The sequence below is a fragment of the Lissotriton helveticus genome, chromosome 7, assembly GCF_964261635.1.
Source record: "Lissotriton helveticus chromosome 7, aLisHel1.1, whole genome shotgun sequence".
NCBI classification, from domain to species: domain Eukaryota; kingdom Metazoa; phylum Chordata; class Amphibia; order Caudata; family Salamandridae; genus Lissotriton; species Lissotriton helveticus.
Window position 1 is genome coordinate 1,695,492,507 of NC_136068.1, and position 22,421 is coordinate 1,695,514,927.

Sequence of the window (22,421 nt, forward strand, 5' to 3'; positions counted from 1 at the left end):
GTAATTTAGATTCCAACACTTCCAGGATAGCGTCTTGGCGAATGAATGCAAACAAAATGAGGGCAGAGGCTATTGAGACCGCACCTGACAAATGAATAGTGTCTTTTATTATCCTTTAGTGCAAAGAACAAAGAAGCACTCCCCTCTATGCTTCTTAACTAGGAACAAGTCCTATCACAACATTGAACACAAAAGAGTTCAGCACTATTCAGAAAATTATATCAATACAATATCAATCGTTCAAGAACCAGTAAACACACAAACGGATGTCCTGATCACTGATGTGAATTTCTTAAAATAATTTTCTTCATTTCATATTTTCATAGGAATGGCGTCTTGGGGAATGTTTGTATAGAGTTCTACATCGAGGGTTACTAGGAGGCTAATGCTTGCAGGTTCATTGAAGTTTTCGATCAAGTTGAGGACTTCTGTGGTGTTTCTGAGGTAAGTTGGATTTCTGTGACCATGGGGTGTAGGAAAAAGTCACAGAACTTGCTTAATGGTTTTAGAAGGGAATAGATCCCTGAAACAATAGGGTGCCCGGGGTGGAGGGAATTAGTCCCCTTATAGATCTTGGGTAAGGTGTAGTAGTAGGGGATCCTTGGGTCCTCATTGATGAGGAATGCTGCTTCCTGTGGGGAGATCCATCCTTCTGTCTCTGCCTCGTGGACAAGGCTCTTGATCTTGGTCATCAATCGCAGGTGTCGGTCCTCGTTGATTGGTCAATAGTATCTGGTGCCAGTCAGTTGGCAGCGACACTCAGCTTTGTATGTGTCCACATCCTGGATCACAACGGCACCACCCTTATCCGCCGGTTTAAGGATGATGCTTGTGTCATATGATGGATTTCAGTGATTTCCTTTCTTTATTGGATATATTGTTAAATGTGTGTCTGGCTTGGATTGCTGTAATCTCCTTCAAGACAGCTTGTTCGAAGGTGAGCAGAGTACTTCAAAGCGTGTCATGGCAGCAGTGGTGGTGAATTTTTACTTCTTCTTCAGACCCGTCCCTGTGTTCGGGGTCTCTGGTTTGTCTTGGAAAAATGCCTTTATTCTCACTTTCCGAAAAAATTGATGTCGCTCCTGGTGGAGTCCGAACATATCTTGGGACGGTGTCGGAATGAAACCCAGGCCCTTCTCCAAGATCTCGGATTCACCCTCAGACAATGTTCTTGAGGAGAGAGTCACCACCAGCGTCTTTGTGCTGATGCCATGCTCCGTAACGTCTTTGGTTCTGGGTCCTCCCAGTGAACATTCTTCGGTCCTCCTCTTCTTCTTCCTCTTCCTTTGCTCCTATCTCTGTTGCAAAAAGGGGGGTTCAGGAGTTGGTTATATAGAGGGACTTTTGGTGGGAATCCTTGTGGTATATTCCACATTGGTTGGGGTCCCATCCATTGTCCTGGGTACACCTGTGGGTGAAGAGGGTGAGGTGGAAAGTTCTGGTATAAAGGTGGCCGATGCTGTCTCTGTGCCCCTCTGGAATTGGGCGTATAATTCCTACCCTTGTAGCTGGAATCGCTGCTAGTTGACCCCGACCTTCTTGAGTGGATGCTGCTCCCATCATCCGAACCCGTCTCATTGTTCTCGAAGAAATTGTCTTCCTTGGTGTATGAGTAGATTTTCTCTTTGTTGAAGCGTTTTACGTCCTTTTGGGGTTTTGTGATCTTTTGTTTTGTTAGGTACTCCTTGTGTTCATTCATCTCCTCATTTATTTCTGCCAAATGTGATTTGAATGCTATGATAGAGATACCAGCTTTTAGTCCATTCTCAGCTAGTGTAATCTGGATCAAAGGTTCATTAGAAAGGCGTTTAGCCATGTTGATTATTAAGACAAGCCAATCTCGTGTACACTTCCATGCAATCTTGGACCATTCTCGGCAGAACGTGAGATCCTGTAGGAAGATCCTGGGGGTTAGTGTAACCAGGAGGCTATTGGGGGCTATATTAGCTAGTAGGTATTCTGTCATAACTATGCCATGGACGGCAGTTTTAATTTGAAGTTTCCTCAATGTTTGTAATGCTATCCAGTCATCATTCTTACTTCCTGTTGCTGCACTACCATCTGCTGCTAGTAAAGATGGGGCCCTCAGAATGTCTGCTACTGTGTCATCATCAAAGCTCAAGCCTGGGTTGTCCATTCTCTAATGTGTATACAGATGCCTGTTATAACGGCCCTTCAGAGATGGTGTGAGGGGTCCGTGTGTCTCCAGAGAGAGTGGAGGGATGGAAAAGGGGAAGATAGATAATGATATTGTCCCATGGCTAGCTGCCGTACTAAGTCACAAAGCACAATGAAGAGTGGGGGGACAGGGAGCCAAGTTGAATAGTAGGTCCAGTACCCTAGCTCCGAAAGACAAGCGTAATACTCACTGAGGGGTAGCTGTACCTAAAGGAGAGAGGATAGACCAACCTCTTATGGTTGGGGAATATGTGAGGGTGTTCTCTCAATAAAGTTGGATAGTGGTGAAGGTGGGGGAATTCCTCCTTTTTACTTGGTGCCCTCACACACCCTTGCGAGTGTCATGCATCATCATTGGTTGTTGCTCCTTGTGGGGTGGCGCTGCTGTCCCCCACGGGCCCCGCGAGAGGGCTCTTTAGCAGAGATCTTTTAAGGAGACGCCCCGGTTGTGCATGTGGGTGTGTGGGCCTGTAGAAGTGAGTGGGTGAGTTAAAATTATCTTTTGTGGTATCCAGAACCTAGTTTTATTCAGGTGTCCAGAAGATAAGGATTCCTCCCTCCCTAAGACATCAGGCCAGCGGTTCAATCCCTGGTGATCTCTAGACTGGAATATGGTATGGTGACCCATGCTGCACTTCCCAAAGCTAGCTTGGACCCGTTCATAGCCACCCTCAATGCATCGGCCAGACTCATCACGGGTTCAAGAAAGCATAACCACATCTCCCCCAACCTTATGCAACTAAATTGGCTATCCATTGATGCCAGGATCCACATTAAGATAGCATGCTTGACACATAAAGCTTTACATTACAACACCCCGTTCTACCTGGCAAATAAGCATGAACTTTCAAGCTCAGGCCGGAACCTAAGAAGTACGCCTACCCTACTCTTGAGACCGCCCAGATTCAAAATGAAAAGGTCCTAAATTCGTGCTTTCACAGGTCTTGCTCCAAAGAATCTGTAATGCTCTGCCTCCTGAGATCAGATCCAATGCTTCAACTGCATCTTTCAAGAAACTTGTCAAACGGCTATTCTTCAACGAACTTTAACAGCATTTTCTAACAGCATCGACTTGTTCTCATGCACTTGCTCTGTCATAATGTTGACTCTTATTGTACTTTGTCGGTGCAATTTATTGTATGCTTGTCTATTTATTTGTTATCATGCTCGAGGGCACTTCTGCGACTGCTCTGGTCGAGCTTACCCATCCAACCCTCAACCGGATCTGTTTACCCCTCTTGTTTTTAACCTCTTCCACTGTCTCATTGTATTTTGGCTACCCATGTTGTTTCCAAACCTGTACATCGCTCTGATACCCGTTTAGGTCTTGTTAGCGCTTTATAAAATGTTTCAAATAAATAAAATAAAAATAAACATCATGAGACTGCTCCACTGCAATCCACTATTGCAGCCTGAAGTAATATCAACCATGCCCCATGTTAACTTATTGGAAGAGAAAACTTCAGTGGTAGTGAAAGCACACGAGTATTCTTCGCTACCGGGGCAGGGGACACAAATGTTTCCCTGCCCTGCCTTTTACCTACCACTCGCTTCACCCCTTAGGACGTACACTCAGGGTACTCGGTTGGTAGTGAAAGGTCCCCTTAGGATGGCTAGTGACTCACACAGGCCAGTCTGAGTAAATGCGCAATTGCGCGTGTCAGACTGCAATAGTAGGCTGGACATGTATTTAAGAGCATCATCAGTGCAAAGCGCATACCAACCTGCAGTGGCAGGCTGGACACGAACTTAAGATCACCACTGGTGCAACAAGCATACCAGTCTGCAATGGCAGGCAGGACACGTATTCAAGAGCACCATTGGTGCAGCCCGCACACCAGCTTGCAATAGCATGGGGGACCCATTTAAGAGCACCATTGGTGCAAAGTACATACCGGTTTGCGATGGCAGGCTAGATGCATATGTAGAGAACCCTTGGTGCAAGTGTGCCCATCAGCCTGCAATGGCAGTTTTGACCCAGGTCTTAAAGCAGAATAGGTGCACGTGTGCACTTACCAGCCGGCCATGGCAGACCTGACCAAAGCTCAAGTAAGCCACACATCCCTAGGTTGGGCGTCGAACTTTTCCACTGCACTTACAGTGGGTAAGTGCTACAATGCCCTAACAAAAGAATGGGCACCAATTAGGAATTGTCTCATCGAGAGGTCCGACCCCTGAGGTAGAGAAAACCCACATGGGTCTCCTACCCAGGCAGTGCACATGCCAATCTACCTACCTGGACACTCACCTACCCTGGTTTGGTGGTAGTGGATGGCCCCCTCAGGGTTGGCTATGGAGCGAAACCTGCCAACCTGATGGCTCCATATCAACATTTCAATGGCGTTATGATAATTTCAATCCAGAGCCCCCTGAGGCTGGAAACAAGGAGGCAGGGGTTGCTTCCCCCTTTTAGCATGGCAGCCCACAATCATCCACCAGAAGGAATGAACCCAACAGAGTGATGCTGAGACAATGGGTAGAATCAGTGCTCTAATGGGTGGAGGCAATGGTTTTATTGCTTGCACAATCTTTGAGCTGTTTCACTGATCTGACGTCATGTATTCTCATAACAATAATGTATTTGGCTGATGAAGTTTTACGTTTTAATGGGTAGAGACAACTCTTTTATTGCTTATACAAACTTTGGTCTGTTTTTCTGATCTTGCATCATGTATTCTCACAACAATAATGTCTTTGGCTGATCTTACGTCCTGTATTCTCATTACAATAATGTCTGCTTAACTATAGTTATCATTCCTCACAGATTGTATGTGACTATGGCCCACATGCATCATTGTTGGTATTTGCGATTCCTAATTTGCGAAAATTAAGGAATCGCAATTTAGAAATTGCAAATGCCTATGCATTAAAAATTTGCATATATTTTTGCAATTTCTTATTTTTCCTTATTTGCATTTCCCAATTTTGCGAATTGCAAATAAGGAAAGGAAGAGGCCCATAGGAATCAATGGGAAGGCATTCTCATTTTGCAATTCACAATTAAGGAATCGCAAAATGAGAATGCAATTTCTAGGGTGCAGGGGGGGGCAAAGGACCCCCCCCTGCACCCCTGAAATGTAACATACAGTCCATTTTCACACATACATGCCCAAGGGCATGTGTGAGTGTAAAATGAAAGTGTGCATTTTTGAAACTTTTCTAAAATTACCATGAAGGTTGACTTCATGCTAATTTAACACTTCTAATCCGCGAATTCGCACATTTTTTCAGATGATGCATCGCATTTAAGAAATCGCAAAATTGCGATTTCTTCAATGCAATCGTAATTTAAGAAATCGCAAATAAATTGCGATTTCTTAAATTGCGAAAATGCCAAAAAGGTTAATGCATCCCAAAACAAAGAATTGCATTCGCATAAGGCCGAATTTTGCAATTCGCACCGTTTGCGAATGCAAATCAGTTTGATGCATGTGGGCCTATGTGAATAAAAGGCTGCACCCTTAGCATTAATCACACTTGTCCATCTTCTTGGGAGTCATTTCAGTGGGGGATGAGCAGCGATTTGCACGTTGTGAGCGCACTGTGGGGCATATTTATAAGGGAATTGCACCACTGGAACATCACTTTTTAAAATGTTTCGATGTTGCAATGCCCTGCATCATATTTGCAAAATGGAGTTAAGCCACAAAAAGTACCTTTGTAAATATGTTACTCTTTTACACTGGTATCTGTGTGAAAGGGGCATGCAAAGAGTGTTGCTGTGGGCATTCCACCCCAATGCCCATTGCTTCTTGACACTACCCCAGATTTACATGGTTGTGTAAATAATAGGCAGTGCCGAAATCTAACGCCATGCATTAGCAGGTGTTAGAATGGTGGAGCGAGGTGAAATACTCTCCCTTCCTGCACATAAACAATGAATACTGGGGATTTGCTACCTCTATGTTTGCGGCATTCTGTAGCACACAACTAAAGAACAAACTGCCATTAATGATTGTCCCTTCCGGCATACAAACAATCATTAAATAATAACGATTTGCTACTTCTATTCAAAGAAGTAACAAATTACCATTATTCGTTGTGTATGTGCAGAAAGGGAGACCTTCTAGCGCATAAACAATCATTCCCTGCAACGCAGGCATGCTTGCACTATGGCGCAGGGGTGTCTGCCTTGGCCCTAGGCAGCCATTTTTTAAGGGCCAGCGCTAGGGAAAACATGGGGGTGCGCCATATTTTTGTAAACACGGCGCATCCCTGCATTTTGAAAATGGCAAAGCGTGTCGCTGTAGAATTTGTCACATCTTTGCACGCCATCATTTCCTTGTAAATAAGCCCCGATGTGTTTTCAACAGTGCCTCCCCTGTGTTTTCAACAGTACCTTCTCTTGCTGTCACAAAGTATTCACGGTTAAAATCTCTAGTGCACTGAAATTATTGAATGTTACTGTAGAGCACGTTAGAAAACTCATGAATAAGTAAAGAAATCAGATTCAGTCTCCTTACCCTGACTTGACCATATTCAAATCTGAAAAGGGAGATGGTGTAGTCGTAGACTTCAATGGTTACAAAGCTGACATATGATACTCTGGTGCTGCCTCGGTTCTCGTTCTTCGCCTTAATGTTGAACACTGGCAGGGTGTTGTCCTCATCACAGGTCTTGGCGATGGTGTAGGTACAGGTGCCCTGCAAGTCGTAGTTGCGGCCGTCGAATGTGTGGAAATGTGGGTCTCCCCACCCCCAGCATACAGAGTTTGACTGTGGGACACACACTGGGCTGCCCCTGATGATCTTGCATGTCTCCTTCTTCCGGCAGGACACTGAGCTGCAGGAGGACGTAGCTTTTTGTGGACACAAATAAAAAAGGGACAAACAGGATGTGAACGATGAGCAGTACAACCACAAGTTCAATTGATAAACAGCAAATGATGCAAGCAAATCACTAAACTGTTTGTGGACCTATATTCAGTGTAGGTGAACAAATGGCTGCAGGTATGAACAGTGGCGGCTGGCAGAGAATGGGTAAAAAAAAAAGATTTAAAAAAACACTTACCTTTTGACGGCCACCGTCTCTGCTTTTCCTGGCAAGTCCTGGAAGGAGGCTAGCACACAGCCTCCCAGAATCCCCAAAGCCAATCACAATGCTGCAATGCAGCATTGTGAGTGGTCTAAGTGCAATAGTTTGCTGTGCTTTACATCTTGATGGAGAACATACAAAGTGTGCATAACGGCTTGACCAGCGCAGCACGGCCAGTCAAACAGTTATGCGTACTTACCGTGTGCTCCGCCACTCCTCCCCCCTGTGGCACCAGCCCCACCCCTCCCTAACCCAGCTTCACAACTACAAAAAATAAAATGATAATACCAAAGTTATTATCATTTTATTTTTTTCCTTTTTTTACTGCTCTGACAGCAGTTGGGCGCCACCTTAGCGGAGGAGACGCCCCTGGGTATGACAACAGCAAACTATGGGCCAGATATACGACCATTGCCATTAGCGAGTCGCAATTTGCGTGTCACTAATGCCAATGTAAAGCAGTGTCAGAGACACTGTTTGCGATTCCTAATGGCGTTGCAAATTGCATGCCTCATCAATATTCATGAGGCCCCCATAATTTGCAACCCCATTGGGAATGGCTGGCCCTCCCAGGTGTGGGCTCAGCAGACCTCCATGTCTGGGACTGCCTTTAACTAAAGCAGGTTTTATTAAATGCAGGAAAACGGGATGCATTTAAAAAAAGAAAAATGAAACATTTTTGTTTCATTTTTTTAAGGGCAGTTAGTGGTCCCTGGGACCACTGCCTGCCCGTAAAAAATATTTTACCCTGCATTCACAAAGAGGAAGAGGTCTCATGTGAACCCCTTCCCTTTTGCGAGTGCTTTACCACCCTCTTGAAGAGGGTGATACATTGTGAGTGTTCCTGCGACACCTATTGCGGTTGCAAAACATTCTTACATGGGGTAGAGAGTCGCTATTAGGAAGGGGCACCCTTGGAACAGCCCTTCCTAATAGTGAGTCGCAAATCATATTTAGCGAGTTGCAAATAAATTGTGACTTGCTAAATAGGGTTTGTACATGGACCTTTGGTATTTATGCATGCGCAAACGGGTCGCAAATCCATTTGAACATGCAAAAATGGGTCGTACATCTGGCCCCAAATTCTTGATTCACAGAGTCAGCATTGGTGGGATTTTGCCCTCATAACTATGGGCTGTTCACAAGGAAATTCTACTTACAAATTAGAATTGCGATGAAGTCCAAATTTGATCCCAAGACTGGGTTTCTTTGTGCTTTGGAGAGCGTCCACACGTTTATGTTGAACACTCACAAGCTCAATTAGGTTCTATCTGCCCATCTTTTTTCTCTCATTCTTACCTTTGCTTCCTTTGTTCCTTTCTTTATATGTCTCCCTATTTTAATGATTTCTCTTTCTAGGGTGGCCATTATTTATACAGGTAGTTTCCCTATCCTATCCTGAATATGCTTTTACACCTAATCCACACAATAGTGACAGCAAGCACGTATCCGTGGTGGGACAAGGGAAGAAACACCCACAAATCTGATGAGAGTTCAGGGGAAAACGTTTTTCCACAGGGAAAGTACGAAATATTCTTGTAAGTCAAATGTCTTTGAGCGTAGGTAGATATGTCCTAGTGTACCTTATGCAGGCACACATGATAAAGCAAATGTGTATTCTGAAGCATCTCCAGCAGTCGTGGGTTACCCAGAGTAATTTTAAATCTCATAAAAGTCATACAGGTGGATTCTCAAACATATTTGCAGATCTGCACTCGGTGGTGTTATGATTCGTTCTGTTTTGTTATGTAATGTTTTTAAGTTTATAAAGCGCACAGCTTACTCCGACTGGAGCATCCCGGCACTAGGATTGTTCACAAAACAGGAAGAACAAGCGAGATCTAGAAGTGCTCAGAAGGTGAAAGGAAGAAGAATATCCGCTATAGAAAAATATACTATAGAGAGGGACATGCTGAGGGGAAGCTCTCATGAGACTAGGGAAGATAACTTACCCTGTACAACCAGGTCTTCAGGGCTTCGGCTGGCTCTCGTCTCGAATGAACGGGAACAGTGTTCCAGTATCTGGCTGCACACATACATGAAAGAGCGACCACCCAGCCGGGCTTTCCTCGCCCTAGGAATGAACGCCAGTGCTCAGTCCGTTGATCTCAGATGGTGGCCAGGCAGGTAGGGTTTGATCAGATTACATAACTAGGTAGGCCCTATGTTAATCAGAATTCTATGACTTGGGCACATGGCATTAAAACGAATACGCGACTCCAAGGGAAGCCAGTGAAGCATGGCCAAAGCTAGAGACATGTGGCCGTCTGGAAAGGTTGAGAAGAAGACAGACACTGCATTTTCCACTCTTTTCAGTTTTTTAATATTAAGTTTGGACACTCCAATATTAAGGCTGTTGCAGTAGTCCAATCTCGAGACTACATGGGCCAGCCTTTCTTGTGTGGATGGGGAGCAGGTCGGAAATTTTCGCAATCATGTTAAGTATGCCAATACATTTCTCAGCCTGGGTGCTAAAAAAGCTGAGGTCCTGCGACTCCAACAGGTTCAAAACTTGGCAGCGAGAACTTTGATTGGACTTCCCCGCAGGTGCTCTGCTGAAGCAACGATTGGAAGGCTGCATTGGGTCCCGATCGTTTCTCGATCCAGTTTAAAGCTCTTGTCATGGCGTTTAAGATCCTTAAAACCGGGAGTCCGGTTTTACTGCACCCTCTGTTGTCCCCGTATGATCCCCGGCGTAGCCTGTGCTCACTGGGACAAGATAAGGTGAGTGTACCACAAACTAAATTATGCCGCATGTGGAAAAGTCAGCCCATAACGCTCCTGATGCCCAGGCTGCTGGCGCAAGGCGCCTCTTAGTTCCCATCATAAACAATTACCAAATGAAGAGACGGGCACTGGAAGCAGGAAGACAAGGAAAAAGGTTTATTTCTCATGAGGAGAGCATGTCATTTCGGACACTCGCATAGTGTCTTCGGGAGGTGCTCTAACAAGTTTCTCTGAGGCTTCGTCTTTTATACACAGGTTTGTGGCACACAGGCATCCTTTATTACAATCAAGACATTGTGAAGTACGAAGATATTCCATCACGTGGCTACAGTAGGGGCCCTTATCCTCCATACAATAGGAGGGGGCTGTCACGCAGCTGAGTGTTCTGCTGATTCCATTGGAATGTGTGCGCCTGATCGAATCTCAGGGGGTGGGGAGGTCATGATCAATAGTGGCTCCTTTCAAGAGAGGCGAGTGCATACAGTAGTGGGCAATAAACTGTATCCTCAGGCTAAGGGATGACCAGCGGTCCATGTAGACAATTAGGTTCAGAGGAAGAGGTCATCAAAGGAGGGGTATTCATGGAGGGAAAGGAGGTGTTGGTCAGGCGCGGGGTGCGATTCTCAGAGACAGAGTCATGCGGGAGGGGAGGGCTCATGATTTGTGCATGTGAGAGCGGGGGCGGTCAGGGTGCATGGGGGAAGCTTGCAGGGTCAGGGAAGGGCGCTGGTGATCGATCGCAAACAGAGAGACCACGGTACCTAAAATGGCTGTTGTATATATGTGTGCATGGGTCTATGCTGGCGGGGTAACACAGTCAGTGTTTTAGCGATATCCGTTCTGCTTACAACAAGGGGTACTGTGAACACAAATGAACGCCGCTTATGTACATACACATTGCTATTTTCAACAGTCGCCGCTTTTTTACATAAGCAAGTTCAATTTCTACATAGTCGATGCGATAGGCAGAATGCAATACATGTTAATTTACATTTGTTGGTTTCTTCATACAAGCCTAGAGATCGGCATAATATTTAGTCGGAGTCAAGAAAAGAGGTTCCGAAACATTATAGAATCAAGTTCAGACTTTTTCTCAGATGACCTCAACATACAGTAAAAAGTGCTATATGAGACTTTTGGACTTGAGTGACCGATGAAACATTTTTGAAAGCAATAGAAATTTAGGGAGGAATTCAGTTCGATGTAAGCAACTAGTCAAGGGGTGGGTAGAAAGTTCAGGAAGGGGGGGGTCTGAGTGAAAATGTCTTTTCAACGATGAGCCACCACTGGTAGACTCTGGTAGTCCGTTTTCTTTTCGTTGGCGCTTTTGAGCACCGGCGGTGGAGCTATAAGTCCCGCTCGGAATCATCCTTACGCGTTGCAGGGTGCGATCAGTCCTCTGCTGTTAGATCACAGTCCTGTTTCCTAACTGATCTCCTTAGGGGTGCCTTATGCTGGGCACCTGCATGTCTTTCTTCTTCCGTGGCAAAACCTAATTCTATAGTCAAAAACTTATGTGAAAGAGTTTGTTGAATAATCGAGGGAAGAGAGGGCGGAGTGGGGCCAGATCTTCAAACACACCAAGGGACCAAGGGAGCAAAGGACAACGAGCAGGCATGCCCAACAGTCGGACTCAAAAGGGGGCGGGGACTTCAGGCACGAGTGGGTCAGCAAGTCGAGGGCTTCAAGGCAGCCCTTCATTCCTTCATCTGCCGAGTTTGAGAGTTGTGCCTCGTCCCGCGTCCCATTGCTCTGCGGCTTCACCTTTGGTTGCGGTCACATGTGCTTCATGATCTGTGGCCAGGCTGTGCGTCACATCCAGCTCCTCTCCTCCGGTGATTGTATCTTTGAAAGGGTAGAAAACAAGTTTTAGAAAAACTGGCAGGAGAAGACATTTATACATCTCAATTCCGTCCCCAATCCTATGTAGGTGGGGAATAAGTTCATCGGTCACAGTCAGAAGTCGTCACTTATGGAGTCTGTAGAAGGGCATTGCTTATTGAATTCATAGACCTGTTTAGCGTTCATTCGCGACATATGATGAGAGAAGTTGGACTTTTATACACAGTGTATTACGTCATCACTCAAAACTCGAGCCCCTATGTAGAGACTCGCCCTTTTTCATTTTAACCCAAGTACTGACAGTCTTACACTTCCCTTCGGGGTCGGCTAACTCTTGCAAGCAGGGGCGTTATCGTCATGAAGAAGGGGGAAGGGGGCAGATGTTAAACATGGCTTTCCTGGGGAATGACCGTTAATCAAGGTCATCAATTACGTTTCATGGGTAGCTGACATGAGGCTGGGGTTAATCGGGGGAAGCGTGGGCGCTTTGGACAGGGAGCTGGGGTCGATCGGGAGAAGTGGGGTACTCTGGACATCCGCACTTAGGTGCAGGGGGGTGGGGCAATCGGGGCATTGGGGATCGCATTTCTAACGAACTGAGAGACAGAAGACCATTGACGTTATAGTCCCCCTATAAAAGGCCAGATTAGGGGACGTCCGTCGTCCTACCTGTCCTTTCCTTCATTACCAACTCGGGTTCTATCGTTTTGCAGAAAGGAGAGGTAGTAATATGGCAAGTCACAATCGTTTTGGTTTCGGTCAGTTTTGCTGAACACCTTTGTGTTCGAGGAAACCCAATTATGTTTTGTGCCGGAGGGGCACAACGTCACCATACAAGGAAAGAGGGAACAGGGGGCTTTTGGAGAGAGAAAGAGAGAGAGAGAGAGAGAGAGAGAGAGAGAGAGAGAGAGAGAGAGAGAGAGAGAGAGAGAGAGAGAGAGAGAGAGAGAGAGAGACCGCACTCTAAATGGTCCATTCGGTACACGTATGACATGGAGAGAGAAAGAGAGAGAGAGAGAGAGAGAGAGAGAGAGACGTGTACAATAATGGGCCATTCAGTGCGCGCACAACAAAGAACAACAGGGGTTAAGTAATACGGAAACACAGGCAGAGGGATGACGTAGATCCATGCATCACGTACACACAAACTCAGACGGGGGAGACAGTACATGTATTATATACAAAAAATCCAAGACAAAACATAGAACAGTTATTGGCCAAAATGATCTCTTTCTGTACGCTGCGCATTCTCAGCATCCTAAGCTCTCTTTACTTTTTCTTTTCTTTTTATTGTCGGCTGCCTTTACTGGAGGTTGTGGTTGCACACACTTACGTCTCTGCCACTTGGTCATGAACTAACCTGGTCGGGCTAATGCTCACGGTGGTATTTTCGAGTCATTTTAGCAAATGTGTTTCCAGGCTGAGACAATAGTCGGTGTCAGTTGGAGAACAATGGGGCAGCTTTGAGTTACATGTCTATGAGGATGCGAAAAAGGAGGTAGTAGGTTTTTAAATATTGGCAATATTCCTAGTCCTCTCGGTGGAGGATACTTGTGTAAACCTTACCTCGGAATATTCCCTAAACTTTCCCTATTTAGTTAAACGTAGGAATGTATTCATTATTGTACGTCATTTTTGGTTGCATTATTCGGGGTTTGTTGTGGTTAGGTACCATAATCAAACGCCTTTTTCCCGTCTCTTCGTCCGTTAGATCACCATTTTCCTTTTCGTATTTTTAATCGATGTTCCAAAGTAACCTGCAGAAAGAGGGAAAAAGAAGGGGGCGGGGGCAACATTTAAAAACACATCAGCGCGCATAAACCCGAAAAGGCTTTTACTTACTACATACTCGGTCTATCTCCACAGAGCGCAGTTCTTGCCAACTCGGCATTTAAGCCCAGATGAACCTTTTAGTGTGTGAGAGATGATTATCGGAAGCCGGTGTGTGGCATTATGGACCGTATGTAGGGAGGCCAGGTGGCACTCCTTCGGGGCGACTTAGGGACATTTTAGCATAATTTTCCTGATACAGGTAGCATATAAAGTATAGGCTGAATTCCAGGCTTTTTTTTTTTTTTTTAGCGGTTGCTTTGGGCTGTACAAAAATGTGCACAATACATACAACAAAAACCTGGACCATTCATATTTGCAGTATTTCTGCGTATTATACCCTTTAACCCTTATCTAATCGAGCTGAGTCATTTCACCTATATTTTAGTTATATCGAAAATAGTGATAATTCATTCGAAACTTATCAATTTACGCGGGACACCTATGTTTGCTTTTTCCAAAAATCTTTAATAAGAATGTCGGTGCACAAATACGGCCTACAACCCCGTGGGCCGGCCACGGAGCAGGCTGGAACTGTAGATGTGGGGATACTTTATTAGCGGAAAACTTAATGGAGTCGGTGGTCGTTAATTTCATAAAAAGTGCGCCAAGTGCAATAAAAATCATATCGAATCTTTAGTGTGAGCGAGTATCATAAGCATTGAAATTTCGAACTTTCAATAATCATGATGCGCCAAAACTTAACAACAATTCATTGTCCGAATGTTCAATCGGTACCCATCTCATGTCAATTCATTGTCCTTCATTGTCCGAACACACAATCAGTACCCATCTCATATCAATTCATTGTCCGAGCTGACAGTATACATCCTATATCAATCCATTGTCCGAACTTATAATCAGTACACATCCTATATCAATCTATATGGTTTTTTTTTTTAAACTTCATACATATCCTATGACACCAAGGCTGAGCAATCGGGGTACAATAAGGAGTTGAGAGTTTCATTTGCATCGGCGCCATTTTGGGTGCAGTCAGGCAGATCCAGGCATAGTCTAAATCTCCACTAACTCGTGGTTGGCCCAGAGCTTCCTTTTGGCAGTCCAAAAGTTCCGTTAAAGGGCAAAAGAAAGGATCGGTGGTCTGAACCATCAGTCAAAAGGGGAGGGAGGCAACAATCTTTTCTACCGGGTCATACTGTGTTTTCACCGGAACTGACCCGAACTGTAGTCTGCAGGATTCTAGTCATTCAAACTGAAGCTGGCGACAGCATGGGAGCGCCGACGTCCTGCGGCTACATTTCCATCGTTCCGTGGGCAATCATGGCAGTCATTCCCCATCAGGGGTATCTGCGGGAGTCGGGGACTCCCGCGGCTCCTCTAGAATCTTCAAGGACGAGGAGAACTTTTATGATGGTGGCATCCACAAGCAACCGGGCCATTCCTTCATGCTGGGCCCGCTCTTGCAAGGTCGACCGCCATTTTGAGAGTTCGGCAGCCACCGGCGATCGCGGGGTCAAATGAGCAGACGGGCTCCAACCTGCCGGGCGAGGTGTCGCAGCATCGCCACAGTGGTTGAACCCTTTTGCTGGGTGCGAGGAGCGTTGGGGGGTGCAGCTGGGGAGCCTCCACCTGGGGAGGTGGGAGAGGCTCGTTCGTGCCGCCTCTCCCTCCTGGTGCACCCCACGGCGTCTCGCTTGACATTTGTTATGGCCGGACCAGGCGATGAGGACGGGGGGGGGTCGGAGGCATGTGCAAGACATCCCCCCCAGGGTTGTCGCAGCCATTATAAAAGAAAGAAGTGGCGACGCCTGGCACGTTTCGGGCCGGGCCTCCGGTTGATGGCGGCCGGACGCTCTTCGCTCTGGCCCCAGGAACGGGTCCCTTGGTTCATCCGGTGGGGCAGGCCTTGGCGTGTGGCGCCGCCTTCAGGCTATTCGCGTAGTGGTCCTTCCACCCCACCGCCCCTGACGGGTTTTGTAGACATAAAAACGCCCAAAAACTACTAGAAAGTAGCCCAAAGTAGCCCAACATTGCTACTTTGGGGAAGGAATGACTGGAACGGCGTCAGGCAGACGGCGAAATGCATTGTGGGTTTCGTTTGCCGTTGCAGCCGTTTGTCATGTAAATAGTTGCTTAAATGTTTTTTTTTTTTTCTGTTTGTTTAAAAATAAAACGTGTTCACCTGTTACTTTGCTATAGTGTTGTATATTTTCTATTATTCGCCTAAGGTTTGTCGTTAATTGGGCGGGGTGGGGGGTGGAGCCACGCTGTCTCGAAGTCATAGCGTTGAGTTCGGCTTTCCTCACCAGTTTCGTATTTCCTGAGGGGTTGTTCCCTATGTTTTCATTTCAGCGAGGTTGAAAAGAAGATTTCATCAGCGGCCTACTGATTTCACTCTATTTCTTTTCTTTTTCCTAACGATTTTTATTTATTTCTTTTTTCCTTTTATTTGCTAGCAGGATACGGCGGCTAATCCGCATTTTTATATTTGTCCTTTTGTATTAGGGGTACCCTCCTGGCCGAGCCAGATGACCTACCTCCAATAAATGGTCCGGGTGGAACTGGTTTACCAATCAGTGGGGAGTGGATAGGCATGACAGATTACAACGGGGGACAAAGGTCCGCATTACCTACCCTTCCTTACTTGCAAAGACTAGACAGAACATTTCTATCCCACGTTATTTGCAAACAGAGAATACCTCCAAAGAGAACCAATTCCGAACAATCAATGTTCGGATAAACAATCAATCAATGAGGAATGAAAATAGGCACGACGGATTACCATGGGGGCAAAAACCTGCGTTACCTACCCTTCACTATCTGCAAAGGGAGAGAGAATATTCCTATTCTTCCCCGTTTGTAGGCAGAGAAGATCCTTGAGAGAACCAACTTCGAGCAATTCAATGCTCGATCAAACAATCAATCAATGGGGAGAAAAAAATAGGTATGACGGATTACAATGGGGACAAAAGTCTGCATTACCTATCTTTCACTATCTGCAAAGGGAGACAGAATATTCCTATTCGTCCCCGTTTGTAGACAGGGAATATCTCAAAAAGCAATAATCGATAAAAACCGATTAACAAACAATCAATGGGGAGAAAAGATAGGCATGACGGATTACAATGGGGACAAAAGTCTGCATTACCTATCCTTCACTATCTGCAAAGGGAGACAGACGTTCCTATCTGTCGCTGTTTGCAGACAGAGAATGTCTCCAAGAGAACCAATACTTCAAGTAGCACCCAAGGCTAAATGAACCAATCAATGAACAATACCAGTATCTAAATACCGTTTCCAATATCAACAATCAATCAATCAATCCGATGGATAAAGCCATCCTACCAATCAGACGTAAAGACGTCCTACTTAACCTTACCCGGACCGGACCGTGTGGACAGTTCTTCGCCTTCCTTTTTCCAGCGCCCGATCGTTCTCTTTTCTCCATGTTTTTACCGCAGCAGTCCTGTGGGATTCCAGTCAGGACAATAGGTCACTTGAGAGAGGTCCGTTCGGAATCGGTGAAGTTCATTCAATCGGCAGCCGGACGAGGGCCCTCTCAAGACAGGTATACTCCAATCATTTAGATGTTCACCCCATCGTCTGGACCTCTCTTACCGGACCTTATGTCGCTGATGGACCCCGCGTTGGGACGCCAATTGTGGAAAAGTCAGCCCATAACGCTCCTGATGCCCAGGCTGCTGGCGCAAGGCGCCTCTTAGTTCCCATCATAAACAATTACCAAATGAAGAGACGGGCACTGGAAGCAGGAAGACAAGGAAAAAGGTTTATTTCTCATGAGGAGAGCATGTCATTTCGGACACTCGCATAGTGTCTTCGGGAGGTGCTCTAACAAGTTTCTCTGAGGCTTCGTCTTTTATACACAGGTTTGTGGCACACAGGCATCCTTTATTACAATCAAGACATTGTGAAGTACGAAGATATTCCATCACGTGGCTACAGTAGGGGCCCTTATCCTCCATACAATAGGAGGGGGCTGTCACGCAGCTGAGTGTTCTGCTGATTCCATTGGAATGTGTGCGCCTGATCGAATCTCAGGGGGTGGCGAGGTCATGATCAATAGTGGCTCCTTTCAAGAGAGGCGAGTGCATACAGTAGTGGGCAATACACTGTATCCTCAGGCTAAGGGATGACCAGCGGTCCATGTAGACAATTAGGTTCAGAGGAAGAGGTCATCAAAGGAGGGGTATTCATGGAGGAAAAGGAGGTGTTGGTCAGGCGCGGGGTGCGATTCTCAGAGACAGAGTCATGCGGGAGGGGAGGGCTCATGATTTGTGCATGTGAGAGCGGGGGCGGTCAGGGTGCATGGGGAAGCTTGCAGGGTCAGGGAAGGGCGCTGGTGATCGATCGCAAACAGAGAGACCACGGTACCTAAAATGGCTGTTGTATATATGTGTGCATGGGTCTATGCTGGCGGGGTAACACAGTCAGTGTTTTAGCGATATCCGTTCTGCTTACAACAAGGGGTACTGTGAACACAAATGAACGCCGCTTATGTACATACACATTGCTATTTTCAACACGCATGGGTGGTCGCTCCTTCCGAGTCTTGGCGGCTAAACTATGGAATTCCTTGCCGGTCCACATTCGTGGTACGAGAACCTGCTGGCTTTTCGGAAAGCCATTAAAACCTTTCTTTTTCCACCATTATAGGTTTCTTCTGTCTATGATTGGCTAGCCCTGAGTATCTGTCTCTTTTGATCTAGCAGCGCAGGGACGCCTCGTTGCTGGAGCAGCTGTTGCGCTCATAAAATTCTTAACATAACATAACATAACATGCAATTTGGCCATCAAAGGAAAGAGATGCATCAAATCAAGGTACTAGGGGGATATTATTAACTACAGGCGTTAAAATTATCGCTGCTTTAGCTGCAGAAAACGACCGCTAAAGCGGCGATAAGCCCATTATCGCCGCTTTGACAGCCGTTTTCTGCCGCTAAAGCGGCGATACTTCTATCGCCGTGCTTGATAATATGCCCCTAGGTTTTTAACTTTGGTCTTAGGGTCTTGGAAGGCACCTGGTGTCTGTGGCTTTCAGGCCGAGGACCATATTGAGGGTTGCTTCCTTACTTTCATGACCATGGTTTCGTTAGCGTTCAGTTTGAGACAACTTAAACTCATCCATTGGGCCAGGTTTACCACACAAGATTTAAAAGCTAGATGCTGACTCACCCTCATCCTGGGCAAGCGAGATAATCAGTTGTGTATTGTCAGCGTACGATACCATGGAAACATTGTGTTTAACTACGAAGTCTGCCAGGGGTCTCACATAAATGTTAAATAGCGGTGTGCTCAAAGTGGAACTCTGCTGCACCCCCTGATGTAGGGGAAATTCTCCAGAGGCATAGGGGGTATTTACTACCTTGGAAGACCGCCCTTGAAGAAAGGAGGCTAGCCATTTAAGGGTGTCAAACACTGCACTTATGTAGCATGATTTAGGCATCAGTCTGGCCTTTATATGTCAAGTCTCTGAGTGACTCCGAGGCCAGCAGCAATGCTTACTCAGTGCTGTGTTGAGCCCGAAAGCCAGATTGAGACTTGTGCAACAGAATGTTGTCTGTGATGAAATGTGTTAATTGGCTATTGACATGTTCTTCTGCAACTTTGGCAATAAATGGAATAAGAGAAATGGGTCTAAAGTTTTCCGGTAAGGCTGGGTCTAGAGAAGTTTTTTTTTAAGAAGTTGCTTAACTATTGCTTGTTTTCAAAATTTGGCCAGCGTGCCCGATGTTCTAAGAAATATTGAGAAGGTTGCGTAGACCAGATAGAATGGATTTCACCGCTGATTTCAAGATCCTACAGGGTGCAGGATCCTTGGGAGAGCCTGATTTGATCCTGATAATCAGGGATCGTAGTTCCTCCCAGGAGAGCTGGGTGAAATTTGACAGGCCCCCTGTTGTATCTAGCTCTTCCCCCCAGGCTTCCTGGCTACCGAATTTCCTGGTGGCTCATGGAAAGTATTGATATACATCCTCCTCTTTGTCGTGAAAGAATTGGGCAATGGTATTGCAACTCTCTAGGGTGGGGGTAGCTTGCGGGGCGACCTGATCTAGCGATGTCAAAGATTTAACGATCAAGAATAATTCCCTAGCTAAGGTTTGTGCAGAATCGCTTTTGTTGGTATAAGAAAAGTTTCCTAGTATTTCGGATGTTTTATGATAGATTTTCGTAGCACCATGATAGTCTAGTTACTGGTGACAGTCTTAGCTTTACGCCAGATGCACTCAAGCTGTTTGCACAATGTTTTTAAGGAGAGGAGCTCGGCATTGAACCATTCCACCAATGGTTTGATTCTGCGTGTTGTACAGCCTTTAAGCAGGACCACCCTATCAAGAGCACTGGTGATCCAACTTTCCATTATATGGTTAGCTGATTCACAGTCCTTCCCCAACACACGTATTTGGGTCTGTAAGGCTTACGTTAAAGCCTACATAGAGACCATGCCAATTTAGCATTCCTATAGGTACCACAGATCCTAAAAATTGTAAGGGGGCTCACCAGATCTACTTGGAAGGGGATCATATAATGATAACACCACTGGATGGGGTTAGCTATTCCAACGGGCAGAGCTTGTCAGTTGGCAAACACTGGGGGCCTCATTTAAGAAAAGTGATGCATTGCTGCGAGCAAAACAGTGATGCATCACTTTTCATTGCGCCCTTCTTGCGACACTAATGATGCATCATATTTACAGTATGTCGCAATGAGTTACAGATACATCAGTATTTCTGACGTATATGTAAGCGCAAAAATGACGCATTGCTGGAGAGTGTCACAATAGTGACGTAACTCCAATAATGAGTCATTATACATGGCAAGACCCATGTTAAATGTGCCTGCGTCAGTCTTACGTAGGTAATACGTAGGTAATGCGTAAGATATTGACGCATTTGCATCCTAGAAGTGTTGCAGTGAAATTTTATAGATTTCACTACTTCACTTCTACGACCCTTTCTTGCGTCGGAATGCCCCCCTGCATACATTATACCTGGAGCAAGTATATTGTGGTGCAGGGGTTTACAAAGTGATGCATCTACCTAGAAGCGTCACTTTGTAAATATGGTTCAAAAAGGCACATTTTTTACACCGCTGGAGCGTCAAAAAAAGTGGCGCACCGGCAGCGCAAAAGTGAAGCAAGGGCTCATAAATAAGCCCCAGGGTCTAACAGGTGGCCTAAGATACAGTAGGCTGTTAACCCTCTGTGATAATTGGCAAATATTCAGGTAATTAATAATAGAAGTTGCCAGACAACAATTGGCATCCTAGAAGTGAATGTTAAGGACACCTTGGACAACAAAGGTATTGTATCATAGGGCGTAAGAGGAAAGACAACCCGTTAATGAGGGCACAAAGATAGACGCAGGACCTGGAGGTTGATAAATAAGAAAACAGCCATTGAGCTAGTAGTGGAGAAGGCTAGAGAAAAGAGGGAGGCTTGACGCTCCTTCAGCTCTGTGTCTGTAAGCGTACATTTAATGTACTGTTAGAAAATGATCACAATTCCTGCACACCAATGAGGGAAGCAATCCTTCCTAACTATTGCGTAGCCCTTCGGGATAGCACTGAGGATTCCGGGCTCGAGCTATCCAAGAGCCAGGTTTTGTTTAGGTTTTGGTTTTGGTTAGAAACAGTGCATCTTGACTAGAGTATCTTAGGAAATCAAAGAGTTCAGGGGCATATTAGCAAGACCCTCGTTAAAATTTTCGCCGGTTTAGTGGCAGGAAACTGCAGCTAAAACGGCGATAATGGGCTTGTTAATATGCCTTATAGAATTCCAATAGCAGTCCAGGTTAGATGTGCACGACATCTAACCTGGGCTTCTATTGGAATTCTATAAGGCATATTAGCAAGGCCATTATCGCCATTTTAGCGGCAGATTCCTGATGCTAAAACAGCGATAATTTTAAAGAGGTTCTTGCTAATATGCCCCTTGGGGCCATATTATCAAGGACCGGCGTTAAAATTATCGCCGCTTTAGAGGCGGGAAACTGTTGCTTAAGTGGCGATAATGGGCTTGATAATATGCCCTTGTGAATCCCCATAGAAGCCCAGGTTCACACCAGAACCTGGGTTTCTATGGAAATTCACAAGGGCATAATATCAAGTCCATTATCACCGCTTTAGCTGCAGTTTCCTGCCGCTAAAGCAGTGATAATGTTATCGCCATTCCTTGATAATATGGCCCCAGGTTTTATTTTTATGCAGAGACCGACAGTTCAAAGTGATGCACTCAATTTTCAGCGGCCTCGTTATGGATGATGGGATGGGCGCCTAACTGCTTACGGCATGTGAAATCACAGTGTGGATACCCAGTTCTCCTTGTCCGTCGTCGCCAGACTGAGGATTTCTGTGGATGAGTTGCAAATGGCTTGGGGGTCTCATTCGGGTGGGAGGCCTGGCAGATGTACACGTAGTAGTGTGCTACGAACTCCCTAAAGGGAGACACTGATGTGTGGCACGTACGACAAAATACATAGGGCCTTATTTATGAAGGCCTTGCGCCACCGGTGCGTCACTTTTTCCCATGTTAAAAGTGACGCAACGGTGGCGCAAGGCCTTCATAAATAAGGCCCATAGACGTGATTTTCCAGTACCGGATGGGCAAAATATTTGATTGTGAACACTTTCAAAATACGACTAACCGGAATTGTTGCGAATGAATACCCCAGAACGCGTTAGGAGAACTAGTGAAAACTTGTCCGTGTGTTAGAGGTCTTTGGGATAAATTTTCATGAAAGCTGAAGGGTCTCATGACAAGCCTGCCAGAGTGTGCAGACACGTGTACATTTCAGTTTTCAAATAATAAGCTTGACCATCATCACTAG

The 22,421-nt window shown here is 45.7% G+C and overlaps 1 protein-coding gene across 1 annotated transcript in view; it reads right to left on the bottom strand.

Moving 5' to 3' along the window:
- Nucleotides 1-22,421, bottom strand: part of LOC144769642 (uncharacterized) — a 1,000,462-nt gene that overhangs the window by 972,567 nt on the left and 5,474 nt on the right. Inside the window, exons 3-4 of the mRNA XM_078653818.1 lie at nt 7,454-7,459; nt 6,642-6,976 (exon numbers count right to left, since the gene is read on the bottom strand). Coding sequence (XP_078509944.1) covers nt 6,642-6,976; nt 7,454-7,459 — 341 coding nt within the window. The remainder of the gene's footprint in view (nt 1-6,641; nt 6,977-7,453; nt 7,460-22,421) is intronic.